Source organism: Oenanthe melanoleuca, chromosome 28 (assembly GCF_029582105.1).
Source record: "Oenanthe melanoleuca isolate GR-GAL-2019-014 chromosome 28, OMel1.0, whole genome shotgun sequence".
NCBI lineage: Eukaryota > Metazoa > Chordata > Aves > Passeriformes > Muscicapidae > Oenanthe > Oenanthe melanoleuca.
This window is the reverse complement of record NC_079361.1, coordinates 4,992,976-5,013,921: the sequence shown is the minus strand read 5'-3', so window position 1 is coordinate 5,013,921 and position 20,946 is coordinate 4,992,976. Positions and strand designations below refer to the sequence as shown.

The 20,946-nt window shown below is 52.6% G+C and overlaps 1 protein-coding gene across 1 annotated transcript in view; it reads right to left on the bottom strand.

Moving 5' to 3' along the window:
* The window catches only part of FBN3 (fibrillin 3), a 77,275-nt gene that overhangs the window by 37,809 nt on the left and 18,520 nt on the right, over positions 1 to 20,946 (bottom strand). The window contains exons 6-13 of the mRNA XM_056512648.1: positions 15,756 to 15,953; positions 14,693 to 14,818; positions 9,197 to 9,322; positions 6,604 to 6,756; positions 3,787 to 3,984; positions 2,751 to 2,894; positions 1,842 to 1,961; positions 1,139 to 1,264 (exon numbers count right to left, since the gene is read on the bottom strand). Coding sequence (XP_056368623.1) covers positions 1,139 to 1,264; positions 1,842 to 1,961; positions 2,751 to 2,894; positions 3,787 to 3,984; positions 6,604 to 6,756; positions 9,197 to 9,322; positions 14,693 to 14,818; positions 15,756 to 15,953 — 1,191 coding nt within the window. The remainder of the gene's footprint in view (positions 1 to 1,138; positions 1,265 to 1,841; positions 1,962 to 2,750; positions 2,895 to 3,786; positions 3,985 to 6,603; positions 6,757 to 9,196; positions 9,323 to 14,692; positions 14,819 to 15,755; positions 15,954 to 20,946) is intronic.

Sequence of the window (20,946 nt, the reverse complement as noted above, 5' to 3'; positions counted from 1 at the left end):
CCTGCCCTTGTGGGACACCCAGATTAAATCCCCGAAGAGAATTGATCCCAGCCCAGCCCTGTCCTTGTGGAACACCCAGATTAAATCCCCAAAGAGAACTGATCCCAGCACTCTGGCCTTGTGGAACACCCCAGATTAAATCCCCAAAGAGAACTGATCCCAGCACTCTGTCCTTGTGGGACACCCAGATTAATCCCCGAAGAGAACTGATCCCAGCACCCTGTCCTTGGGCACAGTCCAGATTAATCTCCAGGGGAAGGTGATTCCAGCACCCTGTCCTTGGGGACAGCCCAGATTAAATCCCCAAGGAGAATTGATCCCAGCCCAGCCCTGTCCTTGTGGAACACCCCAGAATAAAACCCCATGGGAAGGTGATCCCAGCACTCTGTCCTTGTGGGATACCCAGATTAAATCCCCAAAGAGAACTGATCCCAGCACCCTGTCCTTGGGCACAGTCCATTTTAATCTCCAGGGGAACGTGATTCCAGCACCCTGTCCTTGTGGGACACCCAGAATAAAACCCCATGGGAAGGTGATTCCAGCCCAGACCTGTCCTTGTGGGACACCCAGATTAAATCCCCAAGGAGAACTGATCCCAGCCCACCCTGTCCTTGTGGAACACCCAGATTAATCCCCAAAGAGAACTGATCCCAGCACTCTGTCCTTGTGGGACACCCACATTAAATCCCCAAAGAGAACAGATCTCAGCCCAGCCCTGTCCTTGTGGAACACTCCAGATTAAATCCCAAGGAGAATTGATCCCAGCCCACCCTGTCCTTGTGGAACACCCCAGAATAAAACCCCATGGGAAGGTGATTCCAGCCCAGACCTGTCTTTGTGGGACACCCAGATTAAATGCCCAAAGTGAACTGATCCCAGCCCAGCTCTGTCCCTGTGGGACACCCAGATTAAATCCCAAGGAGAATTGATCCCAGCCCACCCTGTCCTTGTGGAACACCCCAGAATAAAACCCCATGGGAAGGTGATTCCAGCCCAGACCTGTCTTTGTGGGACACCCAGATTAAATGCCCAAAGTGAACTGATCCCAGCCCAGCTCTGTCCCTGTGGGACACCCAGATTAAGTGCCCAAAGTGAACTGATCCCAGCCCAGCCTGCAGCCTGAGCCCCCCAGGCTCACCCACGCAGTTCTTGCCGTCGGGGGTGATCTCGAAGCCGGCGTTGCAGATGCACTGGAAGCTGCCGTCGGTGTTGACGCAGCGCCCGTTCCTGCACATCACCCCGTTCATGATGCACTCATCAATGTCTGCAGGGAAATCACCACACTGTGGGGGCAGCCCCAGCTCCATATCCCCCACGGGAAACCCAGGCAGGTGCCCTCAGGCACAGGAATTCCTCCTCAAATATCCCACTTGGAAAAATCAGAATTTCTCACACTGCCAGGCAATGGGGGAGCCTTTGGAAGCTGCTGTGCCAGGAAGGGAGAAAACAAAAATTTCAAAGCTTGGGCACTGCCATGGAAATCTGTCTTTGCTTGTTGATCCCATGGTGAACATTCCCTTCCCATCCCTGTTTTTGGCAGCCCCTCACCTGCAGCACAGCCTTACTGGAAATCCTGCATCCACACCAGTATGGCCCAGAATCCCCCCTTTGGCCAAATGAAATTCTCCCAACAGAATTTTGCAGGGAGGACTCTGCAGGTCCCATGATTGCCACCAGAAAATTTTAAGGAAAGCCAAGGCAGAGGAAACTTCTGGACAGATCCCATCCCACGCCTGGCAGTGCTGAGGACTCCTCACTGCATTTCACCCTACAACCCTCCTGTGGTGCCAGGGGCTCTGCTGAGCTCTCTGCCACCCCAAAAACGGGGGGACAGCCCTTACCAATGCAGGCCTGCTTGGTGGGGGTGCTCTGGAAGCCCTCGTGGCACTTGCAGTGGTAGGAGCCCGGGGTGTTGACACAGTCACCATGAACACAGGGGCTGCTCGAGCACTCGTCCACGTCTGCAAGGGGGGCAAAAAAACCCAACTGTGAGGGACCAGCAAAGCCCAGGAGCAGGAAAAGCAGCCTGGAGGAGCCCTGGGAGCTTTGGGTGTTGGGGAAGATGAAACAGAAAATCTTACAAATATGAATGCTCAGATTCTGGGAATAGAGAAACCAGGAACAAGATTGAAATGAAAGCCACGTTTGAGATACCAAACTTTAGTTACTGAATTACCATGAAACAATGGGATGGCCAGAGGGGTAATCCCCTCTTGATGGAACAATGTCCTCTGGTAGAGAGCAAGTCCAAATGTCAGAGAAAAACTTGCTAGGGTCCAAAGAGTAGTTTTTAGAGTTTAAAGTGTAACACACCATGGTAATGTAAGAATTCCTATAGGCTGTGTGTAAATGCTATAGAATTTGTATCTTGTGTTAGATTGGTTCTTGGAAATTAGAATATTCATCATAGAAGAAAATTTATTGTGTTGTAAACAGGAAATCACTCTCTTGCTCTTTCTCTCTTACCCTTCTCTCCCTCCTGCCCTTGCTCTCTCTCCCTCTTTTGCTTTTACTCTCTCCTACCTCTATTACCTCTTCCTCTTACTCTCTCCCTCTTCTCTTACCCACCACCCTTTATCCCATTGCTCTTTCTCTTCCCCCTTTTATCTCTTTGTCCTGCACTGGCAGCTCTTAGCAGGGCTCTTTACAATGAACTCCAACTGGAACTTTTAGCTTATACAGAGCAGAGTTTTGTCCCTTAGGACCATCAATCCCAACACAAAGACCCCAGAATTTGGAGCAGCACTCACCGATGCACTCCCCTCGCACGTCCTGCTTGTAGCCCATGTTGCACTCGCAGCGGTAGCTGGACGGGGTGGGGATGCAGCGCCCGTTCAGGCACAGGTTGGTGAAGTGTTTGCAGATGTCGATGGTCTGGTTCAGTGTGGCTGTTCCTGGGGGGCACAGGGAGGGTTACAGAGCCCTTGGGTGAAGCATGGGGAGAGTTGGGTAACCCCTGGATGTCACAGAGCTCAGGATGGTGGCAGTTCCTGGGACACTGGGATGGCCACAGAGCCCCTGGATGTCCCCAAGGCTCCTGAGAAGCACAGGGAGGGCTGGGGAGTGCTTGGGTGAGACACAGTGAGGGTTGGGGAGCCCTTGCTGTCCCCAGGGCTCAGATGGTGGCAGTTCCTGGGGCACTGGGATGGTCACAGAGCCCCTGGATGTCCCCAAGGCTCCTGAGAAGCACAGGGAGGGCTGGGGAGTGCTTGGGTGAGACACAGTGAGGGTTGGGGAGCCCTTGCTGTCCCCAGGGCTCAGGATGGTGGCAGTTCCTGGGGCACTGGGATGGTCACACAGCCCTTGGTGTCCCAGGGTTCAGGATGGTGGCAGTTCCTGGGGCACTGGGAGGGTCACACAGCCCTTGCTGTCCCCAGGGCTCAGATGGTGGCAGTTCCTGGGGCACAGGGATGGTCACACAGCCCTTGGTGTCCCAGGGTTCAGGATGGTGGCAGTTCCTGGGGCACAGGGATGGTCACAGAGCCCTTGGTGTCCCCAGGGCTCAGGATGGTGGCAGTTCCTGGGGCACTGGGAGGGTCACAGAGCCCTTGGTGTCCCAGGAGCTCCCTGGGGGTGTCAGAGGCTCCAAGGTGAGGAGCAAACCCAGCTGGGGAGGTGGGGATGGCAAAGCTCCGTTCCCGTGTGGAGCTTTTGGGAATTTATTTGGGAATCAGGGAAATGTTGCAGACCAGAGCCAGCACTCAGTGCTGGTGCCACACCCAGCTGTGCCCCGAGCCAGGACATTCCCTGTGCCCAGCCCCAGAGCCCGGCCCAACGCAGAATTACCGATGCTGGAGCTCCCCGGGCCCATCCCGGGCAGCCCCGGGATCCCGCCCTGCCCGTTGGCCCCGTTGGGGCCGAACCCTCCGGGCCCGTTCAGCCCCGGCCCCGCCCCGTTGGCACCGAACCCGGGAATTCCCGGGAAGTTCCCGGGGAAGCCTGGAACCACCGGGAGTCCCTCGATGCAGAGCCGGCGGTACTCGTCTGAAATGAAACGAAAAACAAAAAACAAAACACAAAAAAACAAAAAACAAAACACAGAACAAAACACAGAACAAAAAACAAAACACAAACCAAATCAAACCAAAACAAAAAACAAAACACAAACCAAATCAAACCAAAACAAAAAACAAAACACAAAACAAAACAAAATAAAGAAGAAAAAGAAAGGAAAAAAAAACCAAAAAACCGGAAAAAAAAGAAAAAACAAACAAACAAAAAAAAAAAATAAAAGGAGAAGAAACAAAAAAAAATCAGGGTTTTGCAGCAGTGCCTGCCCAGCAGGGATGGGCAGGGAGCAAAGGGGATTCCTGGTGGGAACGGGACTGGGAGATGATGGGATTGAGCAGCCCTGACCCCACAGCACAGCCTGTGGGGCTGGCAGGGGATCTGTGGGACACCTGGCAAAGGATCACCCAGCCCTAAAGGGTTAAAAGCCATGGGGATGTGGCACTTGGGGACAGGGTTTGGGGCACCTGGGGACAGGGTTTGGGGCACTTGGGGACAGTTTGGTGGCACTCGGGGACAGAGTTGGTGGCACTTGGGGACAGGGCTGATGGCACTCACAGGGCTCTGGAGAGCTCTCCCAGCCCCATTCCCAGTTTTGGGGCTGTGTGGGGTTTGGGGCTCTTTGGGATTTGGGGCTGTTTGGGATTTTGGGGCTGTTTGGGATTTTGGGGCTGTGTGGGGTTTGGGGCTGTTTGGGATTTGGGGCTGTGTGGGGTTTGGGGCTGTGTGGGATTTGGGGCTGTGTGGGATTTGGGGCTGTGTGGGGTTTGGGGCTGTGTGGGGTTTGGGGCTGTGTGGGGTTTGGGGCTGTTTGGGATTTTGGGGCTGTTTGGGATTTGGGGCTGTTTGGGATTTGGGTGCTCTGTTTGGGATTTGGGGCTGTTTGGGATTTGGGGCTGTTTGGGATTTGGGGCTGTTTGGGATTTGGGGCTGTGTGGGGTTTGGGGCTGTTTGGGATTTGGGGCTGTTTGGGATTTGGGGCTGTTTGGGATTTGGGGTCCTGTGTGGGATTTGGGGCTGTGTGGGGTTTGGGGCTGTTTGGGATTTGGGGCTGTTTGGGATTTGGGGTGCTGTGTGGGGTTTGGGGCTGTTTGGGATTTGGGGCTGTGTGGGATTTGGGGCTGTGTGGGATTTGGGGCTGTGTGGGGTTTGGGGCTGTTTGGGATTTGGGGCTGTGTGGGATTTGGGGTGCTGTGTGGGATTTGGGGCTGTGTGGGGTTTGGGGCTGTGTGGGGTTTGGGGCTGTTTGGGATTTGGGGTGCTGTGTGGGGTTTGGGGCTGTGTGGGGTTTGGGGCTGTTTGGGATTTGGGGCTGTTCGGGATTTGGGGCTGTTTGGGATTTGGGGTGCTGTGTGGGGTTTGGTGCTGTGTGGGATTTGGGGCTGTGTGGGGTTTGGGGCTGTTTGGGATTTGGGGCTGTTTGGGATTTGGGGTGCTGTGTGGGGTTTGGGGCTGTTTGGGGTTTGGGGCTGTGTGGGGTTTGGGGCTGTGTGGGGTTTGGGGCTGTTTGGGATTTGGGGCTGTTTGGGATTTGGGGTGCTGTGTGGGGTTTGGGGCTGTGTGGGATTTGGGGCTGTTTGGGATTTGGGGCTGTTTGGGATTTGGGGCTGTTTGGGATTTGGGGTGCTGTTCGGGATTTGGGCTGTGTGGGGTTTGGGGCTGTTTGGGATTTTGGGGCTGTGTGGGGTTTGGGGCTGTGTGGGGTTTGGGGCTGTGTGGGATTTGGGGCTGTTTGGGATTTGGGTGCTCTGTTTGGGATTTGGGGCTGTGTGGGATTTGGGGCTGTTTGGGATTTGGGGCTGTTTGGGATTTGGGGCTGTTCGGGATTTGGGGCTGTGTGGGGTTTGGGGCGTTGTTTGGGATTTGGGGCTGTGTGGGATTTGGGGCTGTTTGGGATTTGGGGCTGGGGGTGTTCGGGATTTGGGGTGCTGTGTGGGGTTTGGGGCTGTGTGGGGTTTGGGGCTGTTTGGGATTTGGGTGCTCTGTTTGGGATTTGGGGCTGTGTGGGATTTGGGGCTGTTTGGGATTTGGGGCTGTTTGGGATTTGGGGCTGTTTGGGATTTGGGGCTGTTTGGGATTTGGGGCTGTGTGGGATTTGGGGCTGTTTGGGATTTGGGGCTGTTTGGGATTTGGGGCTGTGTGGGGTTTGGGGCTGTTTGGGATTTGGGGCGCTGTTTGGGATTTGGGGCTGTGTGGGATTTGGGGCTGTGTGGGGTTTGGGGCTGTTTGGGATTTGGGGCTGTTTGGGATTTGGGGCTGTGTGGGGTTTGGGGCTGTTTGGGATTTGGGGCTGTGTGGGGTTTGGGGCTGTGTGGGATTTTGGGGCTGTGTGGGGTTTGGGGCTGTGTGGGATTTGGGGTGCTGTGTGGGATTTGGGGCTGTTTGGGATTTGGGGCTGTGTGGGATTTGGGGCTGTTTGGGATTTGGGGCTGTGTGGGGTTTGGGGCTGTTTGGGATTTGGGTGCTCTGTTTGGGATTTGGGTGCTCTGTTTGGGATTTGGGGCTGTTTGGGATTTGGGGCTGTGTGGGGTTTGGGGCTGTGTGGGATTTGGGGCTGTGTGGGGTTTGGGGCTGTGTGGGGTTTGGGGCACTCACCCGAGCCCCGCACCGGGCACATCTCGGGGGTCTGGCCCAGGGCCCAGCAGCGCCCCGAGTCACAGCAGCACTGCATCCTGCTGGCCTGGCCAGGAATGTCACCCGCACAGCGACCGCCCAGCAGCGCCGAGAAACACGTCCCCAAACGCTGGTCTGGGGACACACGGGCACGGGACAGGGACAGGGACAGGGAACAGGGAACAGGGATAAGGGACAGGAACAGGAATAAGGGAAGGGACAGGAATAAGGGACGGGGATAAGAGAGAGGGATCAGAGACAGGGATAAGGGACAGGAACAGGGAGAAGGGACAGGGAGAAAGGACAGGGGACAGGGAAAGGGGTAAGAGGGAACAGGAATAAGGGACAGGGAGAAGGGACAGGAACAGGGATAAGGCATAGGGACAGGAATAAGGGACAGGGAAAGGAAGAAGAGACAGAGAGAAGTGACAGGGATAAGGGACAGGGAAAGGGATAAGGGATAGGGACAGGGAACAGGGATAAGGGACAGGGATAACAGACAGGGACAAGGGACAGGAACAGGGACAGGGAAAAGGAAGAGGGACAGGGAGAAGGGACAGGAACAGGGATAAGGGACAGGTATAAGAGAAGGGACAGGGATAACAGACAGGGGACAGGGACAGGTAGAAGGGACAGGGACAGGGACAGGGAGAAGGGACAGGGAACAGGGACAGGGAGAAGGGACAGGGAGAAGGGACAGGGAGAAGACACACGGTCACAAAGTGCCACCACCACCCTCCCAGGCAGCTCCCCACGGAATCTCTCCCAGCCTGTCCCAGTGTGACCCCCTGACCCCAGCCCTGGCCCTGCTGGGGGTTTGTGGCTCCTGGCCAAAGCTCAGGGCACCGAGGGTCTCTCACATCCAGCAGGCTCCACCTGGCACCAAACCCTGCAGGGAAACCTGGAATCCTCCCCTCCTTCATCTCCCACCTGGTGGTTTTGGGGTTTTTTTTCTCAAGTCGATTAATGAGGGGGAAAGTCCCCCGGGATGTGGCTGCCACTTCCTGGGAATGTAATTGGAATTAATTGCCTGGGGCTGTTTGATCTGTGGGCCGTGGGCTCTGCCCCCAGCCCAGCCCAGCCCGCAGGGAACGGTGACCCCAGTTCAAACCAGCAGGTCCTTCCTCCCCCACCCTGCCCCGAGCTGCATTCAGCGGGAATTGCTCCTTGCAGGAAACTCCATCCACCCAAAACACCAGCAGAGACAAAGTCAGGGCTGGAGAAGGGGAATTTGAGAGCAGAACTGGATCAGCTCCTAATCCTGAGGAAGGGGAGGAGAAGCCGGGGGGATTTTGGGTCCCAGTTTGCACAAAACCCCAGTAAAGCAGAAAATGCTGCAGGAGAGAGGGGAGGGGAAATTCCAGATGGGATTAGAGAGACTCAGAGGGGGGACTGAGCCCGGGGGGCTGGGGGGTGACAAGGTGGCAGAGCAGGAGGGGGAGCGGGTCCTGCTCATCCTGGAGCGGTTCCAGGCTGGGTCTGGGGGCTGCACCCACCCCAGGGGCTGAGTCCTGATCCCAGCAGGGATTATCCAGCACAGCTCATCCCACAAAACTGGGGGGAGCTGTCCCTGACACCCCTGGGCGAGCTCTGACCTCCCTCCCAGCCCATTCCATCATCCCACCACCCTCACGTTTCCTTTTTCCGCTGGTTTAGACCAAAGTGGACCCAAAAAAGGCTCTTGGGGTAGGCAAAGCCCTCAGTGAAACCCCAATGAAACCTGAATTAAACCCCCAATTAAACCCCAATGAGACCCAAATGAGACCTGAATTAAACCCCCAATTAAACCCTCAATTAAACCCTCAATTAAACCCCAGTGAAACCCCAATAAAACTCTCAATTAAACCCTAAAAACCTTCACACAAGGCACCGTGGTCACCTCCAGGGTGACAACCTCCCCTCTCCTGATGCTTTAAATGTTTCCACATTATTCATCCATCCTCCATTCCCCCAACTGCTCCCTTGCTTCATTTCATGGGATGTAAACCTGGAACCCTAAACAAGCCCCCAGACCCCCTCGAGCTGAGCTGGCAAAATTTGGGTGCCAGGGCAGCCCCAGCCCAGCAGGAGCTGCAGGTTTTGCCAAAACAAACCCAAAAAGGGAGCTCAGGGAGAAGCTGCAGCACCCAGAGCCAGCTCAGGCTCCACTGCAGCTAAATCAGCCCGGGACTATTTTTAAATCTGGGCTTCCTAATTTTATTCATTTTCATTTCTTGAAGCTCTTGGTTTCAAGGCAAGTGGGGAATGTCCACATGAGTCATCCCAGAGCTGTCACACCCCTCTGGGCTCATGGCAGGGGCTGGGAAACAGCAGGAAAAAAATCTCATTCCCATTAAAATCCATCAGTTTCCCAAACAAGACGACTTGGGCTTCACTTTTTAGTCACACTCAGTAATTTTTTTTTTCCCTCCTGGAACTAAAACATTTCATCCTGCTCCAGCATCCGTGGCTAGAAAAGAATTTGGAGCAGCTGCCTGGGAATATCCCAGCTGGGAAAAGGGGGATTTCCCAGCCATCCCAAGCACCCCAAGCCCTTTGTGGCCCCTCCCAGCCCCAAAGCCCGTCCCGGCCTCACCCAGGCAGCGGGATCCGTCGGGGCTGCTGGCGAAGCCCCGGGGGCAGGAGCACACGTAGCTGCCCACGGTGTTGGTGCAGTCACCTCCGTCACACACCCCGGGCACGGCCCCGCACTCGTCCACGTCTGCAGGGAGAGGGTCACACCAAACTGTGCAGAGTATCCCCTTTGCCTTCCAAATCCCATAAAAACTGTGCAGAGTATCCCCTTTACCTTCTAAATCACACCAAAACTGTGCAGAACATCCCCTTTGCCTTATAAATCCCATAAAAACTGTGCAGAACATCCTCTTTCCCATCCAAATCCCACAGGAATCCTGCAGAACATTCCCTTTACCTTCCAAATCCCATAAAAACCATACAGAACCTCCCCTTCCCCATTCAAATCCCACAAAAACCAAACAGAACATCCTTTTACCTTCTAAATCCCACAGGAACCATATAAAACATCCCCTTCTCCTTCAAAATCCCACAAAAACTGTGCAGAATATCCCTTTTACCTTCCAAATCCCACAAAAAACCATACAGAACATCCCCTTTACCTTCTAAATCCCACAAAAACTATGCAGAGCATCCTCTTCCCCATTCAAATCCCACATAAACTGTGCAGAACATCCTTTTACCTTCTAAATCCCACAGGAACCATATAGAACATCCTCTTACCCATCCAAATCCCATAAAAACCATACAGAACATCCTCTTTACCTTCCAAATCCCATAAAAATCATACAGAACCTCCCCTTCCCCATTCAAATCCCACAAAAACCATACAGAACATCCCTTTTACCTTTCAAATCCCACAGGAACCATACAGAACATCCTCTTTACCTTCCAAATCCCATAAAAACCATACAGAACATCCCCTTCCCCATTCAAATCCCAAATAAACTGTGCAGAACATCCCCTTTACCTTCTAAATCCCACAACAACCACACAAAACCAGCCCAGAACTTTGTGTGGCACGGGGAGGATCCGAGACCTGCCAGCCCTCACTCAGCCCAGGAATCTCTGAATCCCATTTCTAAGGAAAACCAGGAATCTCTGAATCCCATTCCTACAGAAGACCAGGAATCTCTGAATCCCATTTCTAAGGAAAACCAGGAATCTCTGAATCCCATTCCTACAGAAGACCAGGAATCTCTGAATCCCATTCCTGTGGAAAACCAGGAATCTCTGGGTCCTATTTCTATGGAAAACCAGGAATCTCTGAATTCCATTCCTACAGAAAACCAGGAATCTCTGAATCCCATTTCTAAGGATAACCAGGAATCTCTGAATTCCATTCCTACAGAAGACCAGGAATCTCTGAATCCCATTTCTAAGGAAAACCAGGAATCTCTGAATTCCATTCCTACAGAAAACCAGGAATCTCCGAATCCCATTCCTACAGAAAACCAGGAATCTCTGAATCCCATTCCTACAGAAAACCAGGAATCTCTGAATCCCATTTCTATGGATAACCAGGAATCTCTGAATTCCATTCCTGTGGAAAACCAGGAATCTCTGAATCCCATTCCTACAGAAAACCAGGAATCTCTGAATCCCATTTCTATGGGAAACCAGGAATCTCTGAATCCCATTCCTACAGAAAACCAGGAATCTCTGGGTCCTATTTCTATGGAAAACCAAGAATCTCTGAATCCCATTCCTACAGAAAACCAGGAATCTCTGAATCCCATTTCTAAGGAAAACCAGGAATCTCTGAATCCCATTTCTATGGATAACCAGGAATCTCTGAATTCCATTCCTGTGGAAAACCAGGAATCTCTGAATCCCATTCCTACAGAAGACCAGGAATCTCTGAATCCCATCCTTGTGACAGCCCAAGAGCTTCAATCACTTTTTTTTAAACCCCCAGGGAGGAGCAGAGCAGAGCCCCAGGGCTGCTCCTCCTGGCTCAGGGAAGCCCAGCCTGGCTCTGTTGTCCCTCCAGCTCCTCCCTGCACATTTCCCTCTCCTTTCCCGGTGGGTGCTCTGGAGCTGCTCAGGCAGAGCCGAGCCGCTGGGACGGGCTCGTTCCCCCCTCGTTAACACCCTGCCAGCCCCAGCCTGGCTCTGCCCCGCTTTTCCAACCTTCTGGTGGGAATTCAAGCAGGATCTGCTGCTCAGACAATGGCAGGATTCAAGCAAACGTTGATTTTGGAGCAGGATTTGGGGTTGGAATTGGCTTGGAAATGCTGGAGAAGCCAAAAGCTGCAGAGGAGCTGGGGGAACCCCACATGTGCTAAAACCTCAGGATTTTATAGAAAAACAGCCCAGGGGCTGTGGGTGCAGCACCAGGGACTCTCTGCCCTCCACAGAGGGGGGAATGGAACCTGCAAAGCACAAAAATCCAGGGAAACCAGCTCTGGATGGAGCCAAACAAGGAGCTCCTCGGAGGGTTTGTGAGGAAATGGAAAGAAAGTGGTTTTGGGGCTCCATCCATGTAGAGGAGTATGAAAAAGGCTTTGTTTTCCAGACTGGAAAACTCTGGGAAGGTCCCTCTGGTGCAGGAACATCAGGAAATTGAGGATTTTGTGCCCTGGTGACAATGTCCTGAGGGGACAAAAGGAGCACCTCACCTCTAAAGTGGGGAGGAAAAGAGGTGAAATTTGGAATCCCAGGATTTGTCCCATCTGGCAGGAAATCCTGGAGAGGCCAAAAATGGGCAAATCCTGGCTGAGGCTGTTGCACACAGCTTGGAGCTTTCCACCCCCTCCCCTGGTGTCTCTCCATGGATTTTTAATTTTACTCTCTTATCACCCTGGATGGTTTTGGATGCATCCCTCGGGAAACATCCTGGATGAGGCCCTGGCATTACCTCACTGATAGCAGAGCTTGGCCCTTGTCCTGCAGCACAGGAAGGGCTGTTAAAAAGTGAAATTCTTGGCAGAGAAACCCTGGAATTATGGCAGGAAAAGCTTTGTCCAGCCAGTGATTCCCCCTCAACTCCACACCACGGAATTGTTCCCTCCGGTGTCGTTTTTCCTGTTGCTTCCAGGACAATTTAAAAATGCCACAGCCCCCACTTTGCTGTGATTTATGGAGCCAGGGCTCTGCAGCAGCAGGATGTGTCCGAGTTCAGCTTTGATGTTCCCACTCTCCACTTTGCACCAGGAATTTTCTTGTGTCCTCACCAATTTTCCTCCCCCTGCATTAAGAGCTCAGCTGGATCCAGACCTGCCCTTCTCTCCCATTCCCTTAAAACCTCAGCATATCCTGCTTTTTTTTTTTCCCCCCCCCTTTTTTTCCAGGTGTGGGATGGGTTAATTCTCCCCTAACCTGGCAATTCCTGCCCTCTTTGCTCCTCTTTTTGCACGACACAAACTCAATTTTCGGTCCTTCCCGAGCTGATTTTAGCTCATCTGAGCCGATTTGCTCATCCCCAGCAGATTTTAGGGAGCAGCCTGAGCCTTCCCCTCCCCAAACCCAGCCCTGCCCCGTTCCCCAGCCTGCTCAGAAATTCTCATCATCCTGGAGCTGCTGGAATACAATGGACAAAGGGATAACACTCTGGAAATGTCCCATCCCTCGGGGCTGAGCCTGGAACGGAGCAGCCCCGGCTTGGAGGAGGCTCAGCTATAAATCCGGGCTGGATTTGAATTTTTTTTTTTGGTTTTTTTTCCTGAGAGGAAAAGGATTTGTTTTCCTGCTGGAGCTGAGAATCCATTCGGGGATCACCCAGCTGCAGCCTCCGTTATCAGCGTGGAATATCAGCCCTGGAAAAGCGTCCTTATCCTCCCGGGAGCGCATTCCAGGTGTTGGAGATAAGGATTGTGTCCGGAGATAAGGGAGGCACCGCTGTTATCTCGGGATCACGGCACCAGCCCGGCGTTAATGAGGGGACATCGCTAATGAGGGGACATCGCTAATCAGCTCTGAGCTCCGGCTCCAGCACAATCCCAGCTGCTGATTTCCCACCAGGAACACCTGGATAACACCTGGATAACACCTGGAAACACCTGGGTAACACCTGGAAACACCTGGGAAACACCTGGGTAACAAATCCATCCTCTGCTGCTGCTCTGATCCAGCCCCTGGGCTCGGTGAGGACCAAGGCAGAGATTTTGGCAGCTCCAGCAGGAATGTGAAGCTCAGGAATCTGCTGGACCAAATTCCTGAAGGATCAAAGGGTGCAGGAAACACTGAGATTTTCAGGGAACTGGGGGCTCAGATCTTCCTGTGTCCATAAAGAGGGAGAGGAACCCTCTCCATTCCCCTCCCCACGTCATTCTAGGGAATCCCAAAGGTGATTCCACTTTTTGGGATCCTCCTCAGCTCCTGCTGGCCCTGTGGGGATGTGGGGCTGGGAAAGGAGCCCCCAGACCCTTCAGAGCATCCCTCCTGTCCCAGACCTGAGGGAATCCTCCTGTCCCAGGTCTGAGGGAATCCTCCTGTCCCAGATCCAAAGGAATCCTCCTGTCCCAGGACTGAGGGAATCCTCCTGTCCCAGATCTCAGGGAATCCTCCTGTCCCAGATCTGAGGGAATCCTCCTGTCCCAGATCCAAGGGAATCCTCCTGTCCCAGGTCTGAGGGAATTCTCCCTTCCTGGTGGTGATTCCAGGATGGAGCATCCCTGGGAATTCTGGGGCTGTCCCTTCTCTGGGCACAGAGAAGGGGCTCCTTGGGGCTGCTCTCCCAGCCTCTGGGGGAAGCAGGAGGCCCCTCACATCTGGAGCACAGATCTGGGTTTGGTTTCATCCCTGGATGGAGCAGATTCCAGCCTGACCAGTTTCAGATGTGCTCTGCTCCAGGAGTTCCTGCTCTCCCTGCTCCCACCCTGGCCAGGCAAATTCCTGGAATATCACTGGGTTTGGGGAGCTGCTCCTTCACCTGACACCAAAAAAGGGCTGGTTTGGATTCTCCTGCTTTCAATCCTGGGATGTCAGAGCTCTGCAGGAATTCTGTCAGGATTTTAGAGAAAGTCTCCTGGCACCCTGCCCAGGAAGATGCCCAGACACCCCCAGATGTTTCCTGGGGATGGAGGAATGTCCATCCCCAGCAGGGATTGACCCCTGCAGCTCCTGAACCCAGGAATGCTCTGGGTTGGAAAAACCTTAAAGACCATCTCATCCCAATCCCAGGGGTTTCCAGAGGCAGGCAGAGCTCTCCCAACCTGATTTCCCATTTCACCATGATTAAATCCTCATAGCCCTAATGAAGAGCCTCAGAATTAAAAGTTGTTGAGTTTTCAAGGCTTGGTCAGACTCGGAGCCAGGCAGAGCTTTGGAGGCTGCCCTGAGCTGAGCCTGAAGCCTCCCAGAGATCCCTCCTGTGCCATCAGTCTGCATTCCCATTAAAATATCCTTTAAAAACCCTTCTGTGAACAAACCAAACCTGGTTCTGGTCTGAGGGAAGATCAACCCTCATTTCCTGCCCTTGGTTTTTGGGAAGGAAACCAAAACCCTGTGGCTGGAAACGGGATCCAGCCTGGCATGGGAGCTCTGTCCCATCCCCACCTTGGAAAAACGCAGGATTTCCATTCCTGGGCTGTGCCAGGTGTGCAGCCTCCCTTACCTTCACACCTGTGGCTGGTCTCGCTCTGCTTGTGCCCTGCAGGACATTTGCACTCGTAGGATCCCACGGTGTTGATGCAATTCCCACCTTGGCAGAGCCCGGGGATGGCCTGGCACTCATCCACATCTGCAGGAGAGCAGCAGGGTGAGGATCCAGGATCATCCCTGGGGTCCCTGTGCTGCCAGGATGGGTCACACCCCAGAGAGCAAGGGGTGAGGATCCAGGATCATCCCTGGGGTCCCTGTGCTGCCAGGATGGGTCACACCCCAGAGGGAATCACCCCTCAGACTGCAGGGTGAGGACAGCAATGAATTCTGCCTCAGACAAAGCAGGGGAAGGGTTCCCAAAGGAGGGTCCCTGCTTTGGGATTAACACCAGCCTGGGGCAGGGCAGGTGTGGGGTGGGGGAGCTGATCCCAGAGCAGAATCCCTGGGATCAGATGTGGGGAACAGCCCAGGGGTCCCTGTGAGGTCCTGGAGCTGCTCCCTGACCCTGGGGGGGATTTGGCAAAGTCCCACAGAGAGTTCTGTGCTTGGGGCTCTGCTTTGGGGTTTGGGGGTTTTCCTCTCTCTATTCCCTGCTTTAGGGTTCTGCTTTGGGGCTCTGCTGTCTGTGGCCTCTGCTTTGGGTCTGTTTTGGGGCTCTGTTTTAGGGTTCTGTTTTGGGATCTGCTCTCAGCACTCTCTATTCCAGTGCTGTTTGGGGCTGTTTTAGGGTCCTGTTTTAGGATCCCATTCCAGTTTCCACTCCCACCACTCTGTTTTACAGTTCTGTTTTAGAGTCCTGTTTTGGGGCTGTTTTAGGCTCCCATTCCAGTTTCCACTCCCACCACTCTGTTTTACGGTTCTGTTTTAGAGTCCTGTTTTGGGGCTGTTTTAGGCTCCCATTCCAGTCTCCACTCCCAGCGCTCTGTCTGAGGGTTTTGTTTCAGGATCCTGCTCCCAGCACTCTATTTTAGGGCTGTTTTAGGGTCCCATTCCATTCCCCACTCCCACCACTCTCCATCCCATTACCCTTCAGCTGCTCTGACCCCATCCCCACCCTCCCTCCCCGCCCTGCGGACCCTGGCAGGCTCCGGTGCGGATGTTGGGGATGAAGCCGCGGCGGCAGGGCTGGGGCTGGGCGGGGCACAGCTCGCACGGGTGGCCCCAGGCGCGGCCGATGCTGGCGCAGCACAGGCTCTTGGTGCACACGATGCCGCTCAGCTGCCCCTGGCACATCTGGTTGTTCACCTGGCTGAAGCAGGGCCCGGTGCGATAATCTGCGGGGGAAGGGAGCCGCGGGTCAGAGCGCTGGGGGAGCCCGGGACGGGCGAGGAACGCCCTGGGAGCGTTATTGTCACATGTTATATGATATATTCTGCACTCCTCAGACTCTGGGATTCTCAGATTCTGGGATTCCCAGACTCTGATTCTGGGATTGTGGGATTCTCACACGTTGGGATTCTGCAATTCTCAGATTCTGGAATTCTCATATGTTGGGATTCTGCAATTCTCAGACTCTGGGAGTCTGGAATTCTCACACTCTGGGATTCTAGAATTCTCATACATTTGGATTCTGGAATTCTCAGACTCTGGGATTCTGGGAGTCTGGAATTCTCACACTCTGGGATTCTAGAATTCTCATACATTTGGATTCTGGAATTCTCAGACTCTGGGATTCTGGGAGTCTGGAATTCTCACACTCTGGGATTCTAGAATTCTCATACATTTGGATTCTGGAATTCTCAGACTCTGGGATTCTGGGTTTATGGAATTTTCAGATTCTGGAATTTTCAGACTCTGGGATTCTGGGATTCTCAGATTCTGGGATTCTGGGTTTCTGGAATTCTCAGACTCTGGGATTCCGGGTTTATGGAATTTTCAGATTCCGGAATTCTCAGACTCTGGGATTCTGTGATTCTGGGATTCTCAGATTCTAGAATTTTCAGACTCTGTAATTCTGGAATTCCCAGATTCTGGGATTCTCAGACTCTGGGATTCTGGGATTCTCAGATTCTGGGATTCTGGAATTCTCAGACTCTGGGATTCTGGGATTCTGGGATTCTCAGATTCTAGAATTTTCAGACTCTGTAATTCTGGAATTCCCAGATTCTGGGATTCTCAGACTCTGGGATTCTGGAATTCTCAGACTCTGTGATTTTGGGATTCTGGAATTCTCATATGTTGAGATTCTGAAATTCTCAGAATCTGGGATTCTAAAATTCTCAAACTCTGGAATTCTCATACATTGGGAGTCTGGAATTCTCATATGTTGAGATTCTGGAATTCTCAGATTCTGGAATTCTCAGACCCTGGGTTTCTGGAATTCTGGGATTCTCAGACTGGAATTCTCAAATTCTCAGACTATGGAATTCTCAGATTCCCAGACTCTGTCTCACAGTTAATTCCTTCACTTTACCTCTCAAACTCCTCCTGGCAATTTCAACTTCAAACCCCAGACACTGCAGGAACTGCAGGTTTCCCATTCCCAATTAGGATCCTCCCATCCCTTAAACCCCAAAGGATTTAAACTCCATTTTCTGCAGGGTTTTGCCCTCAGGAATGTGGGTTTGCCCCTGCCTGGGCTCCCGTGGCCCTTGATGAGGGATCTTGGCTCAGCAGGAACCAAAATCCTTCCGTGGGATTTTTCCCTCAGCTGGGCAGAGGTGGTGGCACTGAATGTTTGATCTGTGGCTGGGAAATAAAAACAAACCTTGGAGCACGTCCTGGCCAGCCCAGAAAATTCCCCAGGAAGTGTCTGAGCAGTCAGGTGCTGGTCAGAGCCTGGCTGAGCTGGGCTCAGGGAATTTCCAGGCTGGAATTAGGCAGTAATTAGGAACTGCCCTGACCCCAACTCCCTGCTCCAGGATTAACTCCTGCAGGGAAAGGTTTGGGTTTGATGTGTGAAAAATTAAAAATCCTGTGTGGAGGGGGGTGAGAGCACTGGGAGCCCCAGAGGTCCCAAAATCCATGGAAAACACCCAGGAAATGCTCCTGGCTGGGAAGGAATCAATTAGTAAAGAATTCCTCATTTCCAGCTTAGTGCTCCCTCTGCTTTGTGTTCTGGAGCAGTTTGGACTTGAAAAATCAAAGCTGAGAAAATTGGGCTGTGGGTGGAAAATTGGGATGTCACCAGGAGGCTGAGAGGGAAAGGATTTAACAGGAAAAAAATGAATTATTTGGAAGTTACATTGGTGATGGCATCTCCCAAAAAAAGCTTTTTGGGAATCTGGCCAGAAACGTGAACCATGGGGAGTTACCAAATAATAATCCTTTTTTTTTTTTTTTTTTAACCCAAATTTTACAAGTTCCCTGCCCAGTGGCTGATGTCACTGCGGGGTGGACCCCAAAAAACTCAGATTAATAAATGAAAAAACCCCAAATTGATGCTCTGAACAGAGAGAAAAGTGGCCAAACCTGCACCTCCCACCTCACCTCCTACCTCATCTCCCCCAGGCTCTGCAGGAATTCCTGGGGAGGGATAATGAATGCAGGATTGTGAGGAGAACACCTCCTTTTTAGCCCATAATTGCCCAAAAATAACTTTTCCTCTGCAGATGACTCCTCTGGAGGGAATGGAGCCAAGGAAATCTCAGTCTGGAGAGCCCTGGCTGCCTCCCAGCCCCAGCTGGTGCTAATTTTAATGGGCAAATGATTAAATTTTTAATGAGGCACCGGTGACATTTTATGAAGGAAATGGGGACGTTAGGAGATGTCTGAAGCCTTTCCCAGTCCCTGCATGGGATCCATGTTCCAGGAATCCTGCAGGAGTTGGGTTTTCCCTTGGAAAAACTGGGATTGCTGCTCCCCCTTCCCACATCCCTCAGCCTGACAACAGCAGAGCCCAGGGGGGATGTGGGGCAGCTCCAGGTAAAGTTCTTTTTACTTGTGAATATTCTCAGAATTTCCTGACCAAACCCTCCCTCCTGCTCCAGGATTTCTTGCAGCCCTTTAATGGGAATTTCCATGGAATTGTCAGGGATTCAGAGCTCGAGGGGGCTCCTAAATCCCCCATTATTCAGGATTTCTTACAAGCCCTTAATGGGATTGTCCCTGTTGCTTTCCAGCCTGGATCCATTGTTCCAGGTGTTTTCCAGCCTGGATCCATTGTTCCAGGTGTTCTCCAGGTGTTTTCCAGCCTGGATCCATTGTTCCAGGTGTTCTTCAGGTGGTTTCCAGCCTGGATCCATTGTTCCAGGTGTTCTTCAGGTGTTTTCCAGCCTGGATCCATTGTTCCAGGTGTTCTTCAGGTGGTTTCCAGCCTGGATTTATTGTCCCTGTTGTTCTCCAGTTTTTTTCCAGCCTGGATCCATTATCTCTGTTATTCTCCAGGTGTTCTCCAGCCTGGATTTATTGTCCCTGTTGTTCTCCAGTTTTTTTCCAGCCTGGATCCATTATCTCTGTTATTCTCCAGGTGTTCTCCAGCCTGGATTTATTGTCCCTGTTGTTCTCCAGCCTGGATCCATTGTTCCAGATGTTCTCCAGGTTTTTCCAGCCTGGATCCATTGTCCCTGTAGTTCTCCAGGTGTTCTTCAGTTTTTTTCCAGCCTGGATCCATTGTCCCTGTTGTTCTCCAGGTGTTCTCCAGGTGTTTTCCATCCTGGATCCATTGTTCTTGTTTTCCAGCCTGGATCCATTGTCCCTGTTGTTCTCCAGGTGTTCTCCAGATTTTTCCAGCCTGGATCCATTGTCTCAGGTGTTCTCCAGGTGTTTTCCAGCCTGGATTTATTGTCCCTGTCTTTCTCCAGGTCTCCCTCAGCCCCTCATGCTCTGGGGGAGGGGAGCAGCCCCAGGGTCTCCCTGAGGGGCTCCTTTCTCATGGAATATTTTCTCCAGCTCGTCATTTCCTTGCTTCACCCAAACACAGCCACATTCCTCAAGTTTAACTCTTTGGGCTTCAGCAGAAAAGCAAAAGCTGGAGGGGGCACTTTGTAAAGCCAGACATTCCAAGTGCTGGAAAAACACATCCAAAGGAAATGGCAAAGGGAGAACTTTCTCAGAGTTTTCCTGTCCTGTTTTTACAGTTTCCTGATGAAACCCCAGGGAGTTTCAAGGAGCAGCTCCTGAGGCACAGAGAGCACAGGGAGCTGGTGATTCCAGAGAGGGAGGAAAGGCTGGAATGCCAGAGCAGGGCTTGGAAAGTCCTGGCAGAACCCTCGGGGTCAGGACTTGTCCTGGTTGGTCACTGGAGGGGCTGGGGGGAACTTCCAGAGCTCCAGACTCATCCCAAAAACTCCTTGGGAATCCTGGCAGTGCCCAGAGTCCCTTGGAAGAGAGCACAGCTCCTGGATCCCAGGGAAAAACTCATGGATTGCAGGGAAAGCTCCTGGATTCCAGGGAAAAGCTTCTGGATCTCAGGGAAAAGCTCCTGGATCCCAAGGGAAAATCTCCTAGATTCCAGGGAAAAGTTTCTGGATTGCAGGGAAAAGATCCTGAATTCCTAGATCTCAGGGAAAAGCTCCTGGATCCCACAAAAAATTTCTGGGTCCCAAGGAAAAGCTCCTGAATCCCAATGGAAAAGCTCCTGGATCCCCGAAAAAAGCTCATGGATTACAGGGAAACAGGGAAAAGCTTCTGGATTCCAGGGAAAGACTCCTGGATCTCAGGGAAAGCTCCTGAATCCCAAGGGAAAATCTCCTGTATTCCAGGGAAAAGCTCCTGAATTCCAGAGAAAAGCTCCTGGATCTCAGGGAAAAGTTCCTGTATTCCAGGGAAAAGCTCCTGAATTCCAGGGAAAAGCTCTTGGATCCCAGAGAAGATTTCATTTGGCCCCAAATTAAACCCCCATCCCTGGAGCTGCAAACATCACCTGAGTCAAACTCGGGTCATTTTTCCTGCTTGAGGGCAGCTGAAATCAGAGCCACGACACCAAAATGTTCATTTTGCTGCAAAACCAGCAGCCCTTGGCCCCACGGGCTCAGCTCCTCCTCCCACACTGATGTGGTGATGGCAGGGCAGGGAGCAAACCTGCTGGGATGCTGGGAGTGCCTCCCTCCCCTCTGGAGGGGGAATTTCCTGGATGAGGTGTGAGAGGGGTTCTCCTGCTCCCAGAACAAAGCAGCTTCTCACTGGGCACTCAAAAACCCACTTAATTCCAATTGAAAATTCAAATTATTTCTTGTTAGGGCGGCTGCAAGGTGAATTCAAAGCCCTGAAGTGAATCTGGAGTTGGGTGAGTTGGTTTTGCCAGGGATGGGCTCACAGAATCCAGGATTCTGGGGATGGAGATGACCCAGCCCAAGCCAGGCTCACCTGGAGCAGGTGACACAAGAA